We start from the raw sequence: 20,513 nt of genomic DNA on the forward strand, positions 1-20,513 counted from the left end.
TTATTGATCCGTTTGTCCGCAATTGCTAAAAAAAAGGCACACAGCATTGTACAGTTCCATTGTTGTTTTTTTTTTGTTTTGTTTTATAGCAATTGCAGAAAACGTGCTATTATCATCATATGTTACGCATTCATAGTCCTTGTTTTGCTATTTCTCGCATTTACGCTCTTTCTCTTGCTCTCTGTCTTGCTTGGTACCAACCCTGAAGATTCTTACAAGAAAGTCTTTCCTATCTTTCCACGCCTTCATGTCTTGTTTCGAAGGAAACCAACGGGTTGGAGAGCCTGCTACGCACCCGCCATATATCCTGCCGCTTCGCCACAAAAGGTGCCAAAGCAGTGGATCAACAATTGTGCAGAATCGCTTTGCGAATTTCCGCGACCAACCGTACGATACACTGAAGTGCAAACGACGGGGGTTTTCTCCCGCTAAACCTGAGCAACTGCTCGAGAATCCTGGATCGCTTTTGCCCGTTGCCGTAGATTTGCGGGGGTTTTTTGTATGTTGTTTTATCTTAACGCATCGCTGGGATTGGAACCTCCAATGAGGAGAAGGGAACTGTCTTCTGGTTCGTTTGTACTAAACTACTAAACTGCTAAGCGGGACTGATCGACTGATGGAACAGCAATTACTGATACCGGAAACAGGACACTAAAACCAGAAGAGCTCTGCCAGAACCAATTGGGGGTAGCCACACCCCCGTCTGCATATGACCGAATCGGGAAAAGGGACACACCGTGACACCGAACGGAAAGACGTCAAAAAAGTAAGCGTACAAATTATTTACACCAAGGTTGTTATCCTAAGGATCTTGCAACTCGCCTATTTCTACTGCGTACTGGCTGTACTACGGGCTGCTCGACTCCTCCATGATGTCAAACACGAGACGGGAAGATCGCTTAAACTTAAAAGCGATCACTAACTTAAACTAGCTCTGCTGCCCCGAGAGTTTGGTTGCAACAAATGTCTAACGAGCCTCTTTGGTAACTACTCTGTTGTGGGTTGCTGGGTGGTAAAAGGATTGCGTTAAAACAGCTGAGGAAAAAGAGACAGCATACTAACACTAACAGCTTAAGTTTTCTTTGTTTTAGGGGTGTTTAGGTAATTACGCTAGGATATATATATAATAATGTATGTATATGTATATGTATAAGTATATGCTATAAATGGTAGATTTTGTTTAATGATCTAATCGCCCTTTGGTTTCGGTTTTGACTAGCAATGATTTGAATGTTTGGTTCGCTCAACATATTACGACGACATATTACGTACTGAAGGAGGAAGTGTTGTTGTGGCCAACGGGGAGCTTGCCCCGAATCTCCCGGCCCTGTTACCCACTGTACTTTGTGTTGCCTTGCTTTGCGGGGTTTATTTTTGTTATCTTCGTTTAAATAGAATCTCTTGTACTTACAGGATCTACGGCGCCTTCTGGTAACTTTCGGTGTTTGGTGTGAGTTTGGATAAGTATTTCTGCGCTTTGCGGCGACGTGTACTTTGTCTACGTTCTAAATGGTAGGTGCACTACCTTTTATCATCCCTGAATAGTTGCGTGCCGCCACACGCCCTTGCCCTCGGTAGCTCGCAGTTACGTTTAGCCTAATATTTGTTGCACTCTCTTCCGGTCTGCCATCGGTTGTACCATCGAATACCCTGAGTAAATGGTAATTCATGTTTTGGAATGTTTCCCCTATACATCATCATCCCTGATTTGTGTTTGTCTGTGTTTGCATAAATATACATTCTGTCTGGGTTTTTGTTTGTTTGTTACGTTCTTGTTTCACTACACTACACATAACCTAAAGATGCAAACAATCAGAAACGATGCAGCGCTTTTAAACCATTTCAAACAAACACTTCTTCTCTGCGCTCAATGGTACAATCGGTTGCATAAATTATCAACAATCCCTACTATGGCGTTCACAAAAAATGATATTTTAGCGCTACACACTTATCGAGTTTGTTTGTTTGTTCGTCTGGTTTATGTTTGCGGATTTATTTGCGCATCTCCTATCACGCGAAAATGGCCGCAAAGCACAATTTAGGTTCTGCCGTCTCTATCCTTCTTTCAACGACGCGTAAGACTTTTTCTCTAAAAAAATCTATCATACCCGAAGAGATACAACAAGTTCAGTTGTCAGTTTGTTTCAGTTTTACTCATAATAGGAACTTTGTTAGAACATCACGAAGAAGTTAGCCTTCTCTGCCTCCTTCCTGCCACGCCGCTAAATGAATCTCCTGCACAAAGGCGCACCCGTGGACCCACTCTTATTTTCATCCGCCTCTTACCCACGGGCAGATGCATTACACGCTCTATTTTGTTGTTATTTTGATTAATTTGCCATATCATTTGAAAGATTAGTCGAGACAAACATTCATTGTTTTTGTTTTGTTTCGATCGCTTTTTTTCGGTCGCTACTTCGCTTTGCTTGGGCTGTGTGGGAGCAATTTGATAAAAAGCTTGACAGTTTACTGATTCGGTTAAAACAATCATCCTTCCACACAGTGTGACAGCGGGGACATGGCACAGAGACTTTATAATGACCTTGCTGGTTTGTTTGTGTTTGTTAGCGTTTTTTTATAGGTAACTCTCTCTTTGGTTCAGTCTTGCGCTTCAATCCTGCATGTAAGGTGGCAGCTTTACCACCAATGCCTGCACGCACTACACATATGAAGGAAGTTTTGCTTAGTTTTGCTGCGTGTGTATGGCCTTAATTTTGCATCCAAACGCGTTTTGGATGGTGATACTTGTTGCAACGATTACGATTAAAGCCCTTCTGTCTTGTGTGAATTTCTCTACAAGTGTCTGACAGCGTCGAAACAGACAGGCCATAGCCGTATGCTTGGTTTGCTGTCGGCAAACCAAGAACTTATGCTTTCGCTCCCGGCGATTAGTTCTACTTTAAAGGTTAGGGGTTTTACATTCACTAGCTTCACATATTATTATACTTTCTTCTTCTTCTTCTTCTTGCGATAGATCTAGGTCGTGGATTTGGATTTTTGTTTTCTTCTTCGAAAGGATAAGTTTTACGTACGTATTTGCGGATTTTCTTTGCGATACAAGGTTGATTTTGCCCGGTCAGCACTCGGTTCAGCCGGTCGGGTAATTTGGATGACTAGAGACTAGAGAGGAAGGGAACGGTCCGAGCGTTCACACCCGGTTCCCACTCCCGGCTCGGTTTAGGCCGGGCTCAGATTGAACGATATTGTCATCGGCGAGAGGATACGCTCTTTAACGGGTAGGAAAACAACGGCTGGTACGAACCTGTGATCCGGGGCGAGCGGCGACGACCCGTCCGCCTTGTCGGCGGCATCCCGGGGCGACCGGGGGCCCCCGCCGGCACCTGCTGCCGACTCCTCGATCAGGAACGACTGCATCATGAGCGGGCCGCTCTGCTGGGGCAGCGCGTACACGGCCGGGCGCTGGGTCAGGTTGGCCACCTCGGAGAGCATCGCGGCCGGCTCACCGCGCGCCGACGGCGAGGAGGCGGGCTTGGGCGACGCTGGCTTCGGCGGTGCGTCCGGCTCGGGGCGGGGCGATCCGGCCCGCTCGGGGCTTTGGGAGCGTCGGGCCGGCTGCTGGTGTAGGTTGAGCGCTTCCTGCGACAGCGATGGTATCGGTGTGGAGGCCGGCGTCGACGAGGGCGTCTCGGACGAGGTGCCGGGCATGAGCTGGCTGGCCGGCTGGTCCTTCGCCAGCGAGACGGCCGATTCGGACTTGAGCAGCGGTGCGAACGGTGCCGCTCCGAGGGCAGCGGCCGCTGCAGCCGCCGCCGCCGCAGCCGCTGCCGCCACCGCTTGCGCTTCCTCTTGCTGTTGATGGTGCTGCTGCTGCTGCTGCTGCTGTTGCTGAAGAAGCTGCTGCTGTACGATGCTCAAGCTGGAGTGCGACCGTTCGTGGATGAACAGCAACGGCAGCAGTGGCGTCGCGAACGAGCAGTACGAACACTGGTACCCCTTCAGGCCGCCCATCGGCGAGCCTGGCTGTTGCTGGTCCGGCCCGAACAGTGCCGGAATGCTGCCGGCCCCCTTCGGCAGGAACTTGGCGGCCTCGGCCGGGCTCAGTCCACCGAACGGCGACTTTGGCCCATACTTGCCGCCATCGCTGTTTGCCGCCGCCGCCGCCCCGTTCGGTACCTTCAGCGACGGGCTGTTCGATTTGCTGCGGCTATTGCCACTGCCGGCGCTACCCGGCCCATTCCCCATCAACGCGCCCCCGTTCTGGGCGCCGAGCTTCTGCTCCAGCTCCTTCAGCTTCTCCACGCCCGCCTTGCCGTGGTCGCTGAGCAGATGCGCCCGCAGCCACTTGGCACTGCGGAAGCGCCGGCTGCACAGCGGGCACACCTCGGTAAAGTGCGAGTAGTACCGGTTGCTCAGGTCGCTGACCTCGCCCGGCTTCAGGTCGGCCGGTCCGCCGGGGAACCCGCCGTCGGTTGACTCCGCGCCCAGCTCGCCGGCCAGCGCGGCCGCACCGTTCTGGCGCGGCTGCGGCAGCGGTGCGCCCTCCTCCACGATGCCGTGCGTGTTGTGCTTGTGCACGCGCAGGAAGTACTTGCTGCACAGCTCCTTGTTGCAGATGTTGCACACGACGCCCCCGATCTGGGCCCCGTTCTCGATCTCGATGCCGTGCATGCGCTGCATGTGCGTCTTCATGAAGTACTTGTTGCACAGCTCCTTGTTGCAAATCTCGCAGTAGCTGCTGGTGGGCGTCATCGAGAAGCTGGGCTTGCGGTCGGCGTACGCGGGAGCGCCCGGTGGCATCGGGACGTTGCCACCGGCCGAACCACCGGTTCCAGCACCACCCGCCAGCGGTCCCGTCGTTGGACGCTCCGGCGTGACGAAACCCTCGCGCTTCGGACTCGCCATACCCGGCAGCCCGCCGCCGTGCACCTCCACCAGGTGCTGCTTCAGCATGTACACGTTCGCGAACTCCTTGTCGCACTGCTTGCACGTCTCGAGCGCGTCGGCGTTCGGCGTGGGCACTCGCGACCCCTTCGGGCCGTTGTTGTTGTCCAGCGCGAGCGCCCCGTGCTCCTGGATCATGTGGGCGTGCAGCAGGTACTGATTGGCCAGCTCCTTGCCGCACACGCCGCAGCCCACCTTCCGCTGCTGCTGCTGCTGCATGCTGTTCAGATCGTTCAGCTGCATGATCATGGACTGTAGCTTCTGCAGGTCGACGCTGATCGCTTCCGCATCCTCGTCGCTGCCGTCCTTGGCCCCCTCGGCACCGCTCCCGTTGCCCGGTGCGCCGTCCTGCGACTGCTGCTGATCGTCCGACTCACCGCCGCCATTGTCCAGCTTCGCCGACGGGGACTGCTCGCGCTTAATCTCCACCCCCTTGGCACCTTCGATCGCGATCGAGCCGGCGCTGCTGCTGCTGCCATTGCCCGCCCCGGTCAGCTCACCGCCACCAGCCGCCATCAGCTTCCGCAGTGAGGAAGGGGACGCGGCCTGCAGCGCCATCTGCGCACCGACCACATCCGCCGCCGTACCGCCCATGATCAGGTTGAGCGGGCTGGTCTGCAGGAACGGGGCCCACGGTTGGCGCGCCTCGTCCTTCAGCTCGTCCGGCGTGGGCAGGATGCCGTGGCGCTTCAGCTTGTGCGTGCGCAGGAAGTACTTGTTGCAGTACTCCTTGCAGCAGATTTCGCAAAACGCTTCCGGGTTGACGACGCCGAGGCGGCGCAGCTTGTCCGCGGAGAAGTTCGCCTCCTTGGCGGCCTGCATCGAATGGGGCGACAGCTTGCGGGGCTGCGGCGTGAACGTGGCGTCCTCCTGCTCGATCGTGTAGTCCTCGCGGAACCCATCGGGAAGCTGCAGCGCACCGGGCGTGATGCTCGCGGTGGAGTCGACACCGCCCGCGTCCGGCGCGTCCTGCCGGGAGCTGGCGTGTTTGGCGGCCTGTTGCTGCTGCTGCTGCTGTTGGTTTTGCAGCTGCTGGTGGTATTGTTGCTGCAGATGATGCTGAAGCTGCTGCTGTAGCTGTTGTTGCTGATGAAGTTGCTGCTGCTGCTGCTGCTGTTGCTGCTGTTGCAGCTGATGATTACTGCTGCTCGACAGCTCGTGCGCCTTGCTGCGATGTTTGCGCATGGCGCTGAGACTGCTGAACTTTTTGAAACAAATGTCACAAAACACGGTGGGCTGTATTGGGTTGGGCGTTCCCCCGGCGACCTTTGGCGAGTGAGCCGAGCGGGCTGGTAATGGTGGCATCGGTTTGCCCGCACTTTGCTGACTTTGCTGCTGCTGTTGCTGCTGCTGTTGACCAGCTGCTAGGGATTGGACATGTCCCCCCTGCAGCATCGACTGGGGCGCCATACGTTCCGTCTCGAGCGCCAGCGCCGGCAGCTGCTTCTCCATCGGTTCGCCCGCCATCGGGCCCGGGTGTTGCTGCAGCTGGAACACCTGCGACAGCTGGTGAATCGGATTGAACGGGTTGCTCATGGCGGACAGGGCGGAGCTGCTCGCGTCCGCGCTGCCGTTGCTCGCGGCCGGCTCGTAGATGCCGTGCTTGTTCGCCTTGTGCGTCTTCAGGAAGTACTTGTTGCAGAACTCCTTGTTGCACAGGTCGCAGTAAGCTTCCGGGTTGAAGATGCGCAGCGGTGGGACGCCTGGTCCGCGCCCGGCCCCGCTGCCCTCGCCGGCCGGCCCGAACGCCGAAACTGACGGCACGCCCAGCAGGGGCAGCTGCGGCAGATAGCCCGAGGCGGACAGGGCGGCGGCCGCCTCCGGTGGGAACGGAAAGGACAGCCCCGCTATCGAGATCCAGTCGTCCGCCTTCGGCAGACTGCTCCGAATTTCCCCGTCCCATTCCGGGTCCATCAGCAGCTCCTTCTTGAGCGAGATCTTCGGTGGGCTTGCTGCCGTGGCGTGCTGTTCCGGTTGCCGTTTTCCCTCCCCATCGTCGGCCGTCGGTGAATCGTGCCTCGGTTGCGCGTGTGATGATGGATGGCCATTACCACCTTCGCGCTCACCGTCCTGGCGCCGCTGGCCATCATCCTCACTGGCAGAGGCGCTTTTTCTAACAGGCGACTGCTCGCGGCTTCTCGGTTCTTCTTCGGCAAGCGATTGGGCCCGCTCTTCCGCGCCATCGTCGTGCTCCTCGTCCTCACTTCGCGCCAGCGAGCTCGATTCACGATCCGCCGCTGCCCGCACGCCGCTCAGCGCGATGAAACTGTTCAGCTTGGAGGTGAGGAAGCTCTCCGGCAGCGTTGCACCGGCACTGGCTAGCCCGAGAAACCCTTCGCTGTTCTGCTGCTGATGTTGCTGCTGCAGCTGCAGGTGCTTCTGCTGTAATTGACTCAGGTTCGAGAGGAATATCTTCTGGAAGTTGTTCTGCTGCTCCTCGAGCAGGGCGGCTTCCTCCTCGTCGTCGCCGGTTTCCATTGCGGGGCTGGCGGGATTCGGCGACCCGTTCGCTTCCCCCGTTGCTCGATGCTGCTGCTCCTCTTCCGGAGCGGGCCGCGCTTCATCGGCGGACCGTTCGTCCACATCGACTATCGTCGTGTCGGCCGCCGGTGGCACCTCGATGGCCGCACCGTTGGAGGAGAACCGGATCGGCATCGACTGCTTGCGGCGCTTCTTGGACAGATCGGGCAGCGAGTCCGAGCTGAGCTGGGAGGTGGTGGTCAGCGTGCTGCTTTGCGTAGTGGCCGCGTTCAGGAACGAGGACGAGAGCGTACGCTTGGACGCTTTCAGCGTGGAGCTGTGGGAGCTGTTGGTTTGCGATGAGTTCGAGGCATCGCTCAGCACCGCTTCCTCGCCGCTCAGTTCCGGCGGCGGCGTGGCGTAGACTGAGGCAGCCATCGCGCGCTTGTTGATCACTGTTACGGGGTGGACGAATGGAAAGAAGGCAACGATTTAGAGATATTTTAGAGGTTTGCATTAAAAACAGAAATTGAAATGTTTGTTTAAATATTAAAAACAGGTTCATTAACTATCTATTGGGTGGCGGCAGGAACAGAAACACACATCATTTGGCGACATCTGTTCCCGTTTTGGAGCTGTGCAGAGTAGTGTGCAGCGGCTTCACAATCTATACAAGAGCTTTACAACCACACCTCACGAATCGATCGATCAGCCAACCGCCACCGTCTGTTCCAGCAACCATAACGCCCCAGAAGGTGCCAAAATAAATGTGTTTTTCACCCCCTGCTTTCGACCCCGATGGTCCCTACCACCTAACAACACAAACGGTGAAACGAAAAAAGGGTTCGTCGCTTGTGCGGCGCGGATGGAAAGGCAAAAGGCAGGCGCGGAGCGGGATAGATAAACATATTTTTCGATTTTATTTCGGCTCTAACGCGCGCGCGCTTCCAGCTGATAGTGAAGCGCAACCATCACCAGGACCAACTGGCTGGCGTTGGGGGTTTGTTTTTTTTTTTTGCCCTTTTTTACACCTGCCTGCTTGCCCGCACTCTGCCGTTTGTCCCGCGTGGCCAGATAAAGTTTGCTGTAATCAGGAGTGAGGTGTTGTGTGTGGTGCTAAAAAGTGCGTTCGGTTTGAAAGTTGCGCTTTGGCCCGGCCGGGGCCCGGTAATGGCAGGCAGGCCAGGTTGGGCAGTGTCCCCCCGCAAGAAACATCAACGCGGTGTTAGGGCGTCGCCGGCAAACTATTAGTCACCCTCCTGACAGGGAGCGTGTGTGTGTAGCAGGGTATGAAGAAGGAAAAGGAGCACCGTGAAATAACGAAAACATGTCGAGTGTTGAAATTAGAAAAGCATAAAGCCACAGCCATTTCGGAAAAAAATCGACCCACCCGCGTTCGTGTTTTATGAATCGTCCTCGAAGGGCACTCGGAAGCCGTGGATGCGTACCCTCCCTCCAAAAAAAAAAAGAAGAAAACACAGCCACCACCCCCGCCAGTGGACACACCACCGATTAATATATAATTGTCGAAAGTTTCTTTTCTCTCTTTCTCTCGGTAGACCCCTCCCTCGCTGCCTGATAGGGTTCGTTATCGTACATATTTAAAATGTAGCATTACCATATGCACACACACGCACACACACGCACACACATGTTCACTAACAGCTAGCTTGAAAGTACTCCATCATAGCTGTCCGGGGGCGAAAGGTGGCCCCCGGTAATGGTGTGTGTCATTACCGTCATTAGTTAAATTTTGTTTTCACTATTGCGCAGCCCATGAGGGTGGATAGGCGGTGGATGACGATTAATGGCTAAATCGTCAAGAGAAGGACATACCGGCCGGAGGGCAGAGTTATAATGACCCGTGGCCTTCCTTTATGAATGTGTACAAGCTAGAAGCTCAGTTTTGAATGTATTCTAAAATTCTACATTTTAATAAAAAAGGTTGAAACTGTCGCTCAACTCTTTACGCCTTCTGTTGCGTCCGCTGCAACCATTCGAAGGGCGGCATATCGCAAGGGCCTCTGGGACACCGACAAGAATAATAAACGTTCAACAAGGAACATCTGCGACATCTACGACACACACACGGGTGAAAAATCAAACACAACTTTACTCCGCCACTTTACAGCAGCAGCAGAGAGGAGAGAGATGTTTTGCGGTATCGCCATGCTGAGTCACAACACGAACCCTTAATGGTCGCCGACTGCTGTGCCGATTGTACCGAAACAAGCAATGAAGTGACTGAATGGTTTTTGAATGAACCTTTCCCGACGGGCGCGGGTTCGGACGGTCCGCCTCGAACGGCTCGGAGGGAGAGTGCAAGACAGTGACAAAGGAAAACAGCCGAAAATAAGGGATAGCGAATTTAAAATCCCAAACCCCCGTACCCAAACCATTTGTTCGGAGCTGCTTACAAAGCAAACAGTGCACAGTGTAAAGCAATGTGATGACGGGTGGTGGTGTTGTGTCCGCTTTCCGCTCAAGGTGCATGGGATAGGTAGCTGGCAAACAAGGGGTTTGTCGCTTGATTTGCTGAGGCTGCGGCCCTTCCCAACTACCAGATGCAAAATTAATCTTTAAACTGTTGCTCTCCTGTTGCATTCAAACCACTGGCTTTTGGTTTACAATTTGAACCTCGTGACGTTGTGATTGTTTCTTGCATAAATTAATCTCTTCCGCGCTTCCGAATCACCGCAAAAACCTTGTCGGACCACTACGGTTGGCGCCAGTTTGTCGCGAACGCCTTTCCTCAGCCTGCAAAGTAGCAATAGAATATTCAATAATATCGACAAAGAAAAAACTACCAACCCCACGCACGCATCACCGAAAAGTTAACTCAACCGAATCGCAAAACGGGACGGACACCAAGCACAACAAGAAAGAAGAAAAAACGATCCTCCCGATATCTAAAGAAAAACAGTTTTACAAAGTGATATAAAACTTCCCAACAAAAGGAATATAAAACAGGCATATTCCATTCCGCGTGTGGCTGTCTGGGGCCATTTTTCTTCTTGCTCCTTGTATTTGCCGTCGACAAATGCCCTTCTGCTGCAAGCACAAGCGGGTTCGTGTTTTGTGCTCTGGTTTTGAAACAATGCAATGAAGAAAAAACATTCACAAACATTTCCTCAATTTAAAAACAGTGCACCACCATAAAGCTGGCTGGCTGGCGTTGTTTCTCGGTTCACATCACATCTTATGGCACCTTCCCATCCCATCCGTTTGACTCCCACGTTTGGGTTCATTTTTTCCAACTGGGACCAAGACCCGCACCAGACACGGAGGACTAAAGCCATCTAAAAAAAGGACAGTAAAACGGGAGGCTATTTGTTTGCAATCTACATATTTGTCAGACGCATTGCAAGACAAGACGAACAAGACCATGCAGCAGGAGAGTGGGAAGAGATTGGGTTGGGTGCAAGGAACGAATTTTTCAGTGAACAGATAAAGACAACCAAAAAAAGAGTGCAAAGTCTGGATTCTATCACGATTGCCGAATGAGAAATGGGAGTTTCCATCTTCCATATTTACGAGCTACAAAAGTTGTGTTGCGTTGGATATCCAAAACGGGGAGTCGGCGGAGTCCTTTTTTGCTGTCGGCGTATGAATTTTATTTATTTTTTTAAAACGGTTGTTTTCCTCTGCTAGTTTGTTTGCTTCGCAGTGGCAAGCCGCTGGGGAAAACATGAAAATAACGAGAGGCAAAAAGGCTGCAGATAAAACTATCAAACTATACTCATAAAACGGAAGCAAGCATAAAGCCAAACTGCTTCCTTCACAAATCGTTCTACAAACACACACAGTGGGGGAATCCATCTCCATCCATTCAAATTTAGTTGTTTTTCTCCTTTCAATGTAAAGTTTTGATTGAAAACTTGAAAGCTGTTTGGAGACTATCTCAAGCACAACACACACTCTTAAGAGTAAGATTACAAGTACACAGAGCCACTTATAAGTACACATTTCCACGCATTAATACCAGTTTTTCTATACAAGAAAACAGTTAATTTTGCTTAACCGTTTCTGCCCCGTAAAACAAACACACAATTCACCTCATCATTCATCCTTTTTTACACTTACATTTTAACTGTTTCTTCTGTTAAATCTTTCCTTTTGCTGTAGTTTTCCAATCGGTACCATACGAATCTCACGACACGCAAAAGCACGAATATCTTCGACACTCTGTATCGCTCTATCTCTAAATGTGACGGCGCATTTTCGCACCTCTGCCCTCTGTCTCACACGCTATCCCGACGGATACTGACGAATTTCGGTGAAAAAGCAGCAAATTGAAATCCAAAAAATACTAACACTCAACCAAACGCACAACCTTTTCCCTGCCCCTTTCCCCGCGGCTGGCCAGCATCCCCTTGGCTGGCCCGTTGACGCTAATTTTTGGGCAAAAAAGAAGAGAAAGAAAGCAACAACAACAACAAAGAAAAAAACAGCAACACAGTAACGAAACGCATCCCGCTGCACAATCGGTCGGGGTTCGTCGTCTCTGTCTCCCTTTTTGCCCATTTTTTCTTCCCCCCTCGTCCCTTGTGTGAAAAAGAAAAACGCGATTTTTGGGTGAAAAAATCGAAAAATCCCATTAAAACCTAGGCCCCGAACCCGAATGTGGGCCAGTGGGACGGTGGTCCTAAAACGGAAGGAAGGGACGGGATTTGCGCTGCACCGTTGCACCGCTACCGGTCGCTGCTGCTGGTTGCTGGTTTGCGGATCACAATGCAGCACAACCCCCGGCGGGCACAACAGCAGCAGCAGCCTCAAACCGATCGGCACACACACACACACAGCCATTAGGGACGCGTGTCATATCGAATAATGAGAGCGTACCGAAAGACGACGAACACGGGACAACCGATGGATGAATGGCCTGCTGCTGCACACATATGCATACCGGTCAGTGGCGACAGCAGTTTCTGAAGGGATCGCGAGCAAAGAAGCAATGGTTTTAATTTTTCCCGTCCAATAGCATCCCTGTGCCGATTCGGGGATTATGCTTTATGCCGATCACACACACACATTCGCTTGCTTTACACGCAGCACACAGCAGCAAAGCTAATAATGCACCCCTATTGCGCACCGCGGTCCCGATTGATTGGAAACTGTATTCAATTTTTCGGACCTCTTCACTCACTCGTCCCCGATTTATGTTAATTTCCTCGGCGTTCCCCGGCAGCTCCGGGTGCTATGAATTATTTGGTCACCCCCTCTCCGCCAGTATTCGTACGGGACACGAGCCGAACGGCGAGTGCGAAGTGCTGTAATTGTTGGTCATAACGAATTGTAATATACGTTTTTTTTGGTTGCTTTAGCTACCCTGATACCTCCTGGCTTTAAAAAGCGTTCAGCGTCTTTCTAAATGCCTTAACGGAAACACTCCTTCAAAACGCTTCCACCACCATAATTGACCTATTTGACGAGCAGCGAGCACATCCGGGAGAGGAATACCAAAAAAACAAAAAAAATAAAGCCACCTCCATATCCTCCGACCGAAGAAAAATCAATACCGGCTTTTCAATTAGTGGATTTCGTAACGTTCATCAGAGCCACAAAGCCTACGCTCATTTTCCGTCTTATTGCGGTGTTTAACACCCTTCGCGCAGTGTAATAACCCGCAGCCCCGGCCGTTGTGGCACGGTTGTGATTTGTGAACGTGTGTGTCCACTACCAAGGGGGGGTGGGGGTGGGTCCCAAGATACTAATCCTCCTTCGGAAACGCTCACAGGAAATTTGACTTGTCCGGTGGGCCATTTGTTTTTTGTTTTTTGCGGATTGGAAACCGTAAACTGGCCTTCTGGAAACCCTACAAGGACTTTTCTTCAAAATTGTCTTACTCTGATTTAGGCGCACCTTGAACGCATGCACACACACATGCGCCTGGCGACTGGCAACGCTAAAGCCGTCCATCATTTGTGCGGTGAGGAATTATTAAGAATTCAAAAAACAGCCGTCCCCGGTGGTACAGGGCGCGGACAAGGCGCAAGGCGACGAACCTCATTGCTGCTGTCATTGCGCTGAGCCGCCGTCTGCGTATGCAAAGGTGCCGTTGCTGTGCACGACGATCGCATGTGCTGAAATTTATTGGATTTCAACTAAGGATAATCCACCCCCGCGGGAGTCGTTGTCGTCGTTGTGTCGTGCGGTGCCATGTGCCCCACAGACGGTTCGGTTCCTGGAGACGACGGATATTACGGCACGGTTTGAAGGACATTCACAGAAACCGTTCAGAGTATACCACCCACCAAAATAAAAAAAATAAAAAAACACGCGGGGGATGAACGAGAAAATAAAAATCCTCCACCGGTGTACGCGTGTGTCTGTGTGTTACCCCACAGACGCTTTACGCCGTATGTACAGGAGGTACAGTGAAATATAAATATTTATTACCCTTCAATGCGGAGTTGGGTACACACATTGCGGGAGGTTCGGAAAGGAGGCGAAATAAAACAAAAGCCCCGAAGAAAGTAGATCAGACCATGAAAATCCTTCCACGCCGGTGGCCGGCGGGAAGAGTTGCCCGGCTCCGTATTTACCTATTCAATGAGAGCGCAATGTGCGGGGGGAGAAAAAAACGCTATAGAAAACTGTACGTCTATCAAAAACCACCCCGAAACCCTGTAAAATAAAAATCAATTCTATTGAAAGCTGCCGGCGGAAGGGGGCATGAAACTAAAGGCCCCACCCGGTATGCGGCCGCCATTCGGACATAAACCAAACAATTGACAAATGCCCCGTCTCTTACTGCTTTTGCTAGGAAACAGCGGTGTGTGTGTGCCAAGGATTCCAAGACGTAGTGGAACAGATCCCCCCCCACATTGGTGAAGGCTTTCGAGCGCGTCTTTGCAGCCAAACACCAACGGGCGCTGCTGGTAGGACGACGCTATAATAATAAAGTTATATTTTAATGCATTCATTATGGTTACGATTTTTTGTTTTGTTTTCTTTTCTTTTGCTCGCTCGCGTTTGGTTCGCTTCAAAGCAGCCGGGGAGCTTTTTGAACTCGAGAGGAAAAAGGGTATCCCCAAAGGGGGAGGTGGGTCGTTTGAATAAATTGATAGTTATGGAAGGAAACTATCAAATTTAAATAAAAATAGCTCCATATAAAACAACAGCACCAGCAGCACCAGCAGCAACGATGGTCATGTATTCCAATGTTTCTCCATCAGACTCGGGCGCCCGTACTTTCCCGGTTAGCTGACTTTTGACAGTAAATTTTTTACCGCATTCAGATCGCCTTATTTTGCTATTAAAAAAAAAAAGAAAGAGGAGAAGAAAATGAAGCTAAACATGCTACCCCACACCGCAGCCCACTAACCGCCAGTTTTCCTTCCGTTTTCAATCGCTTAGTAGTGTATGGTACACGATAGTTTTACTATTCTTCTGTGAAACTTTCGATTCCACTCGTAAGTACAGCAATTGTTACCCGTTTACGTTTACGTGGAGCGTTTGTTGGGGGGGAAATCCTTTTTGAAAACAAAACCCTCCACTAATCACCTCTCGGTAGCACCTCTCGGACGGTCAACTTACTATCTTCCCTCTGTTTTACGTAACCCATCATCCATTTACATTTCTGCCTTTATTGTGTTACAAGAGCCAGTTGTGTTGCCTTTTCCGTTTTTCTTCGGTGAACTTTTTTGTTTATATCTTCCCACCTCCAAGCTCACCTCATTTGACTGGCCCAGCTTTGGCTGATAATCTGCCAATGTCCACCAGGAGAGAGGGCCAATCCGATGACAGTGGCGGGACCGGAGGGAGATGGTTAATTTTACGACACGGGCGTCTTCCGTTCTCACCTCGGTTCAAAAATCGTCCACCAACACGACACACGGTGGGACGCTCGGTCACTAAAAATCAACATCCAGGTGCTAAGGTGCTGGCCGCCATCAGCGTGGTGTGGTCACCAATTTCGGCTAATTTTATTACGGCCGTTCGCGCTCACTGTTACGAAGTGCTTTACTTTCATAACCTCGCACAGAGAGAGAGAGAGACCATGTGCCACCGGCGCCCACCGCACCGAATATGCGCCAGCTGCTGGGTGTGTGTGTTATCCTCAAAAATTATGTACCACCGCTTGCCAGGGCGCTTTCGACACCTTCTCCTCGGGTAATTCGGGCAATTTTGGTTGTCCACCTTACTCAAAGGGAGAGAAAGAGAGAGAGGGAGAGAGAGAGAGCACTAGTAATCGAATGGGAACGTTTGAACTACAGGGCAGGCTGGGACAGGACACGTTGTTGGTGGAACATAGTGGAAGTAATCGAGGGAAAATCGCCCCCTAAGCACCACCGAAGGTACTTTTCACATGGGACAGGCACGGTGAGCTGCCGTGCCTTCCAAATGAATATGCATTGTTTTTATTCGAACGAGCGCTTTTGAGCGCAATGGCGCAATGGCTGTCCGAGTCTCATTAGCGTCATGCTGGTTTGTGAGCAAAGACAAAGCAGCGCTGATTTAGAGCGGCTAAACAAAAATGTGCCACCGAATGGTGGAAGGGCAAAGTCGCCCTTAAAAGGACGCAAAAGTGTGCAGGCAAGCAAGTCGTACCGTTTTGACCGCTGCAATTGTTTTAACGCGTGTATTTGTACGGCATCAATTGCAGGAGAGTCGGTTTAGCTTGTGCTAGCATTTAAAAAAGGAAAAGAAGACAATATTAATTATTTTTCTTGCAATGATCCTATTTATTGCAGTATCCTTCATAATTGATTGCATAAAAAATCGATAACATTTATTGGTTATTTTGCTAAATCCGAAGTGAAAAGAAACGCTTCCTGTTGATGGATTTGGTAAATCTATCAATTCCTCCATTATCCTACCGTATCCAAAGAAAGGTGAGAGCGTCAAATTGAAGCCTAGTTCAGGCCATCTTCTCTTAATTGACCGGTTTGAAAGTCTTGGTGCAGAAGTTGAAAAGGAAATTCAATCGTAACGAGCCCAAGTTATCGACAGACAGATTCAAGTATCCGACTCCAAGTGATAAAAAGGTGCTTGTATAAGAGAGTCATTGTTATCCAGTGGCGTCAGCTTAGGTTATCCAAGTCTTAGGGTTGTTCAAAGTAGACTTTTTCTTCTTTGACACAACAACCGTTGTCGATCATCAATGCCTATCTGTACCATTAGTGGGCTAGGCTTTCAGTGTGGCCCTCATTGATTACTTATAACAGAATAGAGGCATGGTCCATTTGGGGATTGAACCCATGACGGACAGGTTTATAAGTCGTCCAAGTAGATTGTCCACGAGTAAAAGTGGGTTGATAGTAGTGTTGGGTAATTCAGATTCAGATTCATGAATCTTAATGAATCTTTGGAATGATTCAATGAATCTGAATCCCGATTGGAAAGATTCATGAATCTCAAAGTTTCATGAATCTTCAAAGATTCGTGAATCTCGAAAGATTCGTGAATCTCGAAACATTTATGAATCTCGAAAAAAATCATGAATCTCGAAAGATTCATGAATCTCAAAAGTTTCTTATATCTAGAAAGATTAACAAATCTCTAGGGGTTCATGAAACTCTAAGGATTTATAAATCTCTAAAATTCATAAAGCTTGAGCTTTTTATTATTCTTCTTTTTGGCGTAACAACCTACGTGGTCATGCCAGCCTATACAGGCTTTTGAGACTTCTTGGAAAGTACCACGCAGTTGAACCGACAACGGGCATCTTTGAAGATTCGTTAATCTTTGAAGATTCGTGAATCTTTAGAGATTCATGAATCTTTGAAGATTCGACTCGGGATTCGAATCACTCGTCACTGAAGATTCATATGAATGAATCTCAACGAAAGATTCATGAAACCCATCACTAGTTGATAGTGCTGGTTGCAAAAACAAGCTCTATTTTAAGCAAAGATTTCTGACGCCATATTTCAAATGAATAATCAACTCGGGATGACTAAGAGTGTCAAGAAACTATGTATGCTGTTTATAGTGCATCACTCCAGTAATTTTGCGGCCAAAATTGAGTTGCAAGCTAAGATCATAAAGGAATTAGAAAGTATGACCATGGAGCATCAGAACATTTAATAAGACTTCTTAGGATTTCTGAAATAAGAATAACACACGCAGAAGTTAGGAAACAAATATTTTATTGAGCAATAGTTGGAAAGCTTAAATTTGGAAACTAAATGTTAAACAAATAATGAATACTGATATCACACGATAAATTGACTGTGTGCCATTACCGGATTGCTAGTCAATTCAACATCATGAACATCATTCATTTTCAACCCTTAGAATCCCATCTTAATAAAGTCTATTTTTAAATTTCAACGGTATCTGCTTATGGCATTGAGATACCTTGCAAACCCCTGTAAGAATTGTGTCATGTAGGACCAAAGGATAATGTTCATGCCATACAATGTTTGTGATTTTGAATCAGAATGATTGGTAACAAGTTTCCAAATACTCCAAATCGTTACGCGACTCTCGAGAGAATTTGTGGCATGAACAAAAAAAAGGACACTCGTAAACCACTTCTGTTTCGTGTCGCTCAATGACTCATTTTTGTGCCAGGATGTATAATTTAAGCAACGCTATTTATCTTACCTCTACTCACCCACCCCACCCACATCCCTGCTCCGACACCCAGTTCAAATACGTGGACTAATTTTTCACCTACGCAGCAACTGTTCACGAGCACCAGCCAGCCAGCCAGCCAGCCAGTACCACAACGACAGCGAAAAAAAAAACACAACAACCTCCCGAAATGAAACAACACTTGGAATGTCCAGCACCGAGAGCCTCTACTCGTGTGCCTTCTTCCGCCTCCCCTCCCCGATTGTCTGTTTTTCGCTCAGCCTTTTTCAAATAATTCATTATGCGCGCTCCACAGCCCGGCAAATAAACAAATAGTGCGTCCCGGCCCGCCAGACAGGCCAATGTTTGCAGTTGGCATAGATACACAATCGTGGCATACATATAGCCCGCACCGCAACCTGCAGCTCTCAGCCGTCCCACCGTATCCTTCCATGGCGGGGTCTCTCGCCTTCGTCTTCCTGCCTTTCTGGCCGGGCTTTGTCCCCCCCGCTTTTATGGCTTGCTCATTCCCGGTTCAATTGATCGGTGCCGTCCAATCCATCGGTCGAAGTCATTTTCACCGCTCTCGGCACCATCACTCGCTCGCTCCCTCTATCCTGCTGTCTCTTTCTGCAACGCAAGTGCGCTCACTAAAGCAATACACATCCTTTCGGTATCGGATCGACAAATAGTCGAACGAAAGTACGGAAAAAGCCAAACTCGAAACGGGGAAAAAAAATTGGAGCAGCGCAGAGTTTTTCTTCTCTTTTATCCGTTTCCTTTTTCCGCACACAGTTGACCAGTGAACAATGTAAAAGCCTCCATCTCTCTCTCTATCTCTCTTGCCTATGTGTGTGTGTGTGTGTTTGCTCGTGTACTTCTGTTATGTGCTATCTCACACGTGTGCACCACAGGAAGGAAGCAACATCTAACGGTGATAGGAGGTGAACCGTGGCCGGGGGAGAAAAACGCGGGGAGAAACTTTAATAAGTGACTTGAATTGTACACACTTCCATTCCCTTTCCCCTCCAAGCTCCTTTTTCCTTCGTATCATTCCTTCCTCGCACACATTCGAGTTTCTTCTAATTTTCCTTCCCGACCCTTTCTCGTCCTCGCTCACGTTACACACACTTTCACTGGAAAATATGAAAGAAGCGAAACAGCAAATGAGAAAGCAAACCCCGTACAGAAATGAAGACAGTGGGCAACAACATTTTCCAGGAAATCGTTGCCGCCCCCGCACAACATCCTTCTACCACCCCCGCGAGGGTGGTGGTGGTCAGGAAAACACACGTCGTGGAACAAGTCACAGAGGTAGGGCCGAAATATCTCACTTCGTTCGAATCGTAACGAAGGCACACACAGCATCACCAACTCTACACACACACACACACACACACACACACACACACACACTCGTCGGTCTCTCCTCCATCTGGCCCTTTTCCCTCTTCCAGCTGCGCATCCAAAGTCCGGCCAGGCGGGAGGGCGACGATAACGACCGAAACGAGGGCGCACACGTGTATGCGCGCGTACATAAATGTTGCTCCTAACATCGGCATCGATATGTGTGTGATGTATGCGTTGCGTGTGTGAGGAGTTGGCTGGTGGGATGCTTCAGGCGGTGAAGAGCAAGTGCACGCTTATCGTCCTTTTTTGCCGGGCTAGCTTTTGTTAACACTCACCGCCAACCTTCACATCCTACCGGCGCCACCCGCGACTTATCCGGTCCAGTCCGTGTGCTCGTCCGTGCTTTTGACGTCTTGCTGTCAGTCAAACTGATGTCTTTGTACACTACCGAGATGGGCAACTTCGCCATTAATGTTGCAATGTAAGGCGTGACGTTGTAGTGATGCCGAACTTTCTATTTTCAAAACGTCAAAAATGCTCCATTGTTGTAAAATAAATCCTATTGAATCATGTTAAAGCCCTGTTATTTTGAAGCTACCGTACATTTTTAATAATTAGATAATTCGAATCAAATTCGAACATTTTTTAAACGTTACAATCACTCCATTAGACTTGTCGTTTGTCCAATTTTCTCAAAGTATGCTACCCTGTCGTGCACGCATTTAAATTTCTCCATCGAATAATGCCACCTTAGCATGGACAGGGAAAAAAGCAACAAAGATTTTCCCCTTTTGCCCAATGCACAGAGTCTTTCATTCTCTCTCCCACACAAACACACACACACACACACACACACACACACACACACACACACACACATCTCTCAATAGAAGCGGCATGGTGGTATCTCATTTTCCACCGCACGGTAACTCACGGTCCCAAAAACCAAAACACCACCGCCCGGCCGGTTTGTTTTTGTTTGGTTTGGCCGGAGGAGAGCTCCTACCTTTGACGGGCTTTCACTTTCTATACGCTCAGCTTTTCCGACTGCTGAAAAGTGAAAGTCGCTCAGCGTTCTCAGCGCCGGCATACGAGACGCGACAGACGAGCGAGCAAAAGGACGAACCTGCTTCGGCCGAACGCATCGAAGAAAGTGAAAACTCACCCCGAGAGCAGCGGGTGACGCGTGGTTGTGTTGGTGTGTGAGTTTTTAATTTTTCCACCCATACTGCCGAAAGTGCGCGCAAGGAAACGGGGGAAAACTGTTTCAGCTTTGG

The 20,513-nt window shown here is 49.9% G+C and overlaps 1 protein-coding gene across 1 annotated transcript in view; it reads right to left on the reverse strand.

The window, feature by feature from the left end:
* Positions 1–1,317: 1,317 nt before the first annotated feature.
* Positions 1,318–20,513, reverse strand: part of LOC120896776 — a 41,888-nt gene continuing 22,692 nt past the window's right edge. The window contains exon 3 of the mRNA XM_040301200.1: positions 1,318–7,817. Coding sequence (XP_040157134.1) covers positions 3,178–7,800 — 4,623 coding nt within the window. The 5' untranslated portion in view covers positions 7,801–7,817 and the 3' untranslated portion in view covers positions 1,318–3,177. The remainder of the gene's footprint in view (positions 7,818–20,513) is intronic.

Source organism: Anopheles arabiensis, chromosome 2 (genome assembly GCF_016920715.1).
Source record: "Anopheles arabiensis isolate DONGOLA chromosome 2, AaraD3, whole genome shotgun sequence".
NCBI classification, from domain to species: Eukaryota; Metazoa; Arthropoda; class Insecta; order Diptera; family Culicidae; genus Anopheles; species Anopheles arabiensis.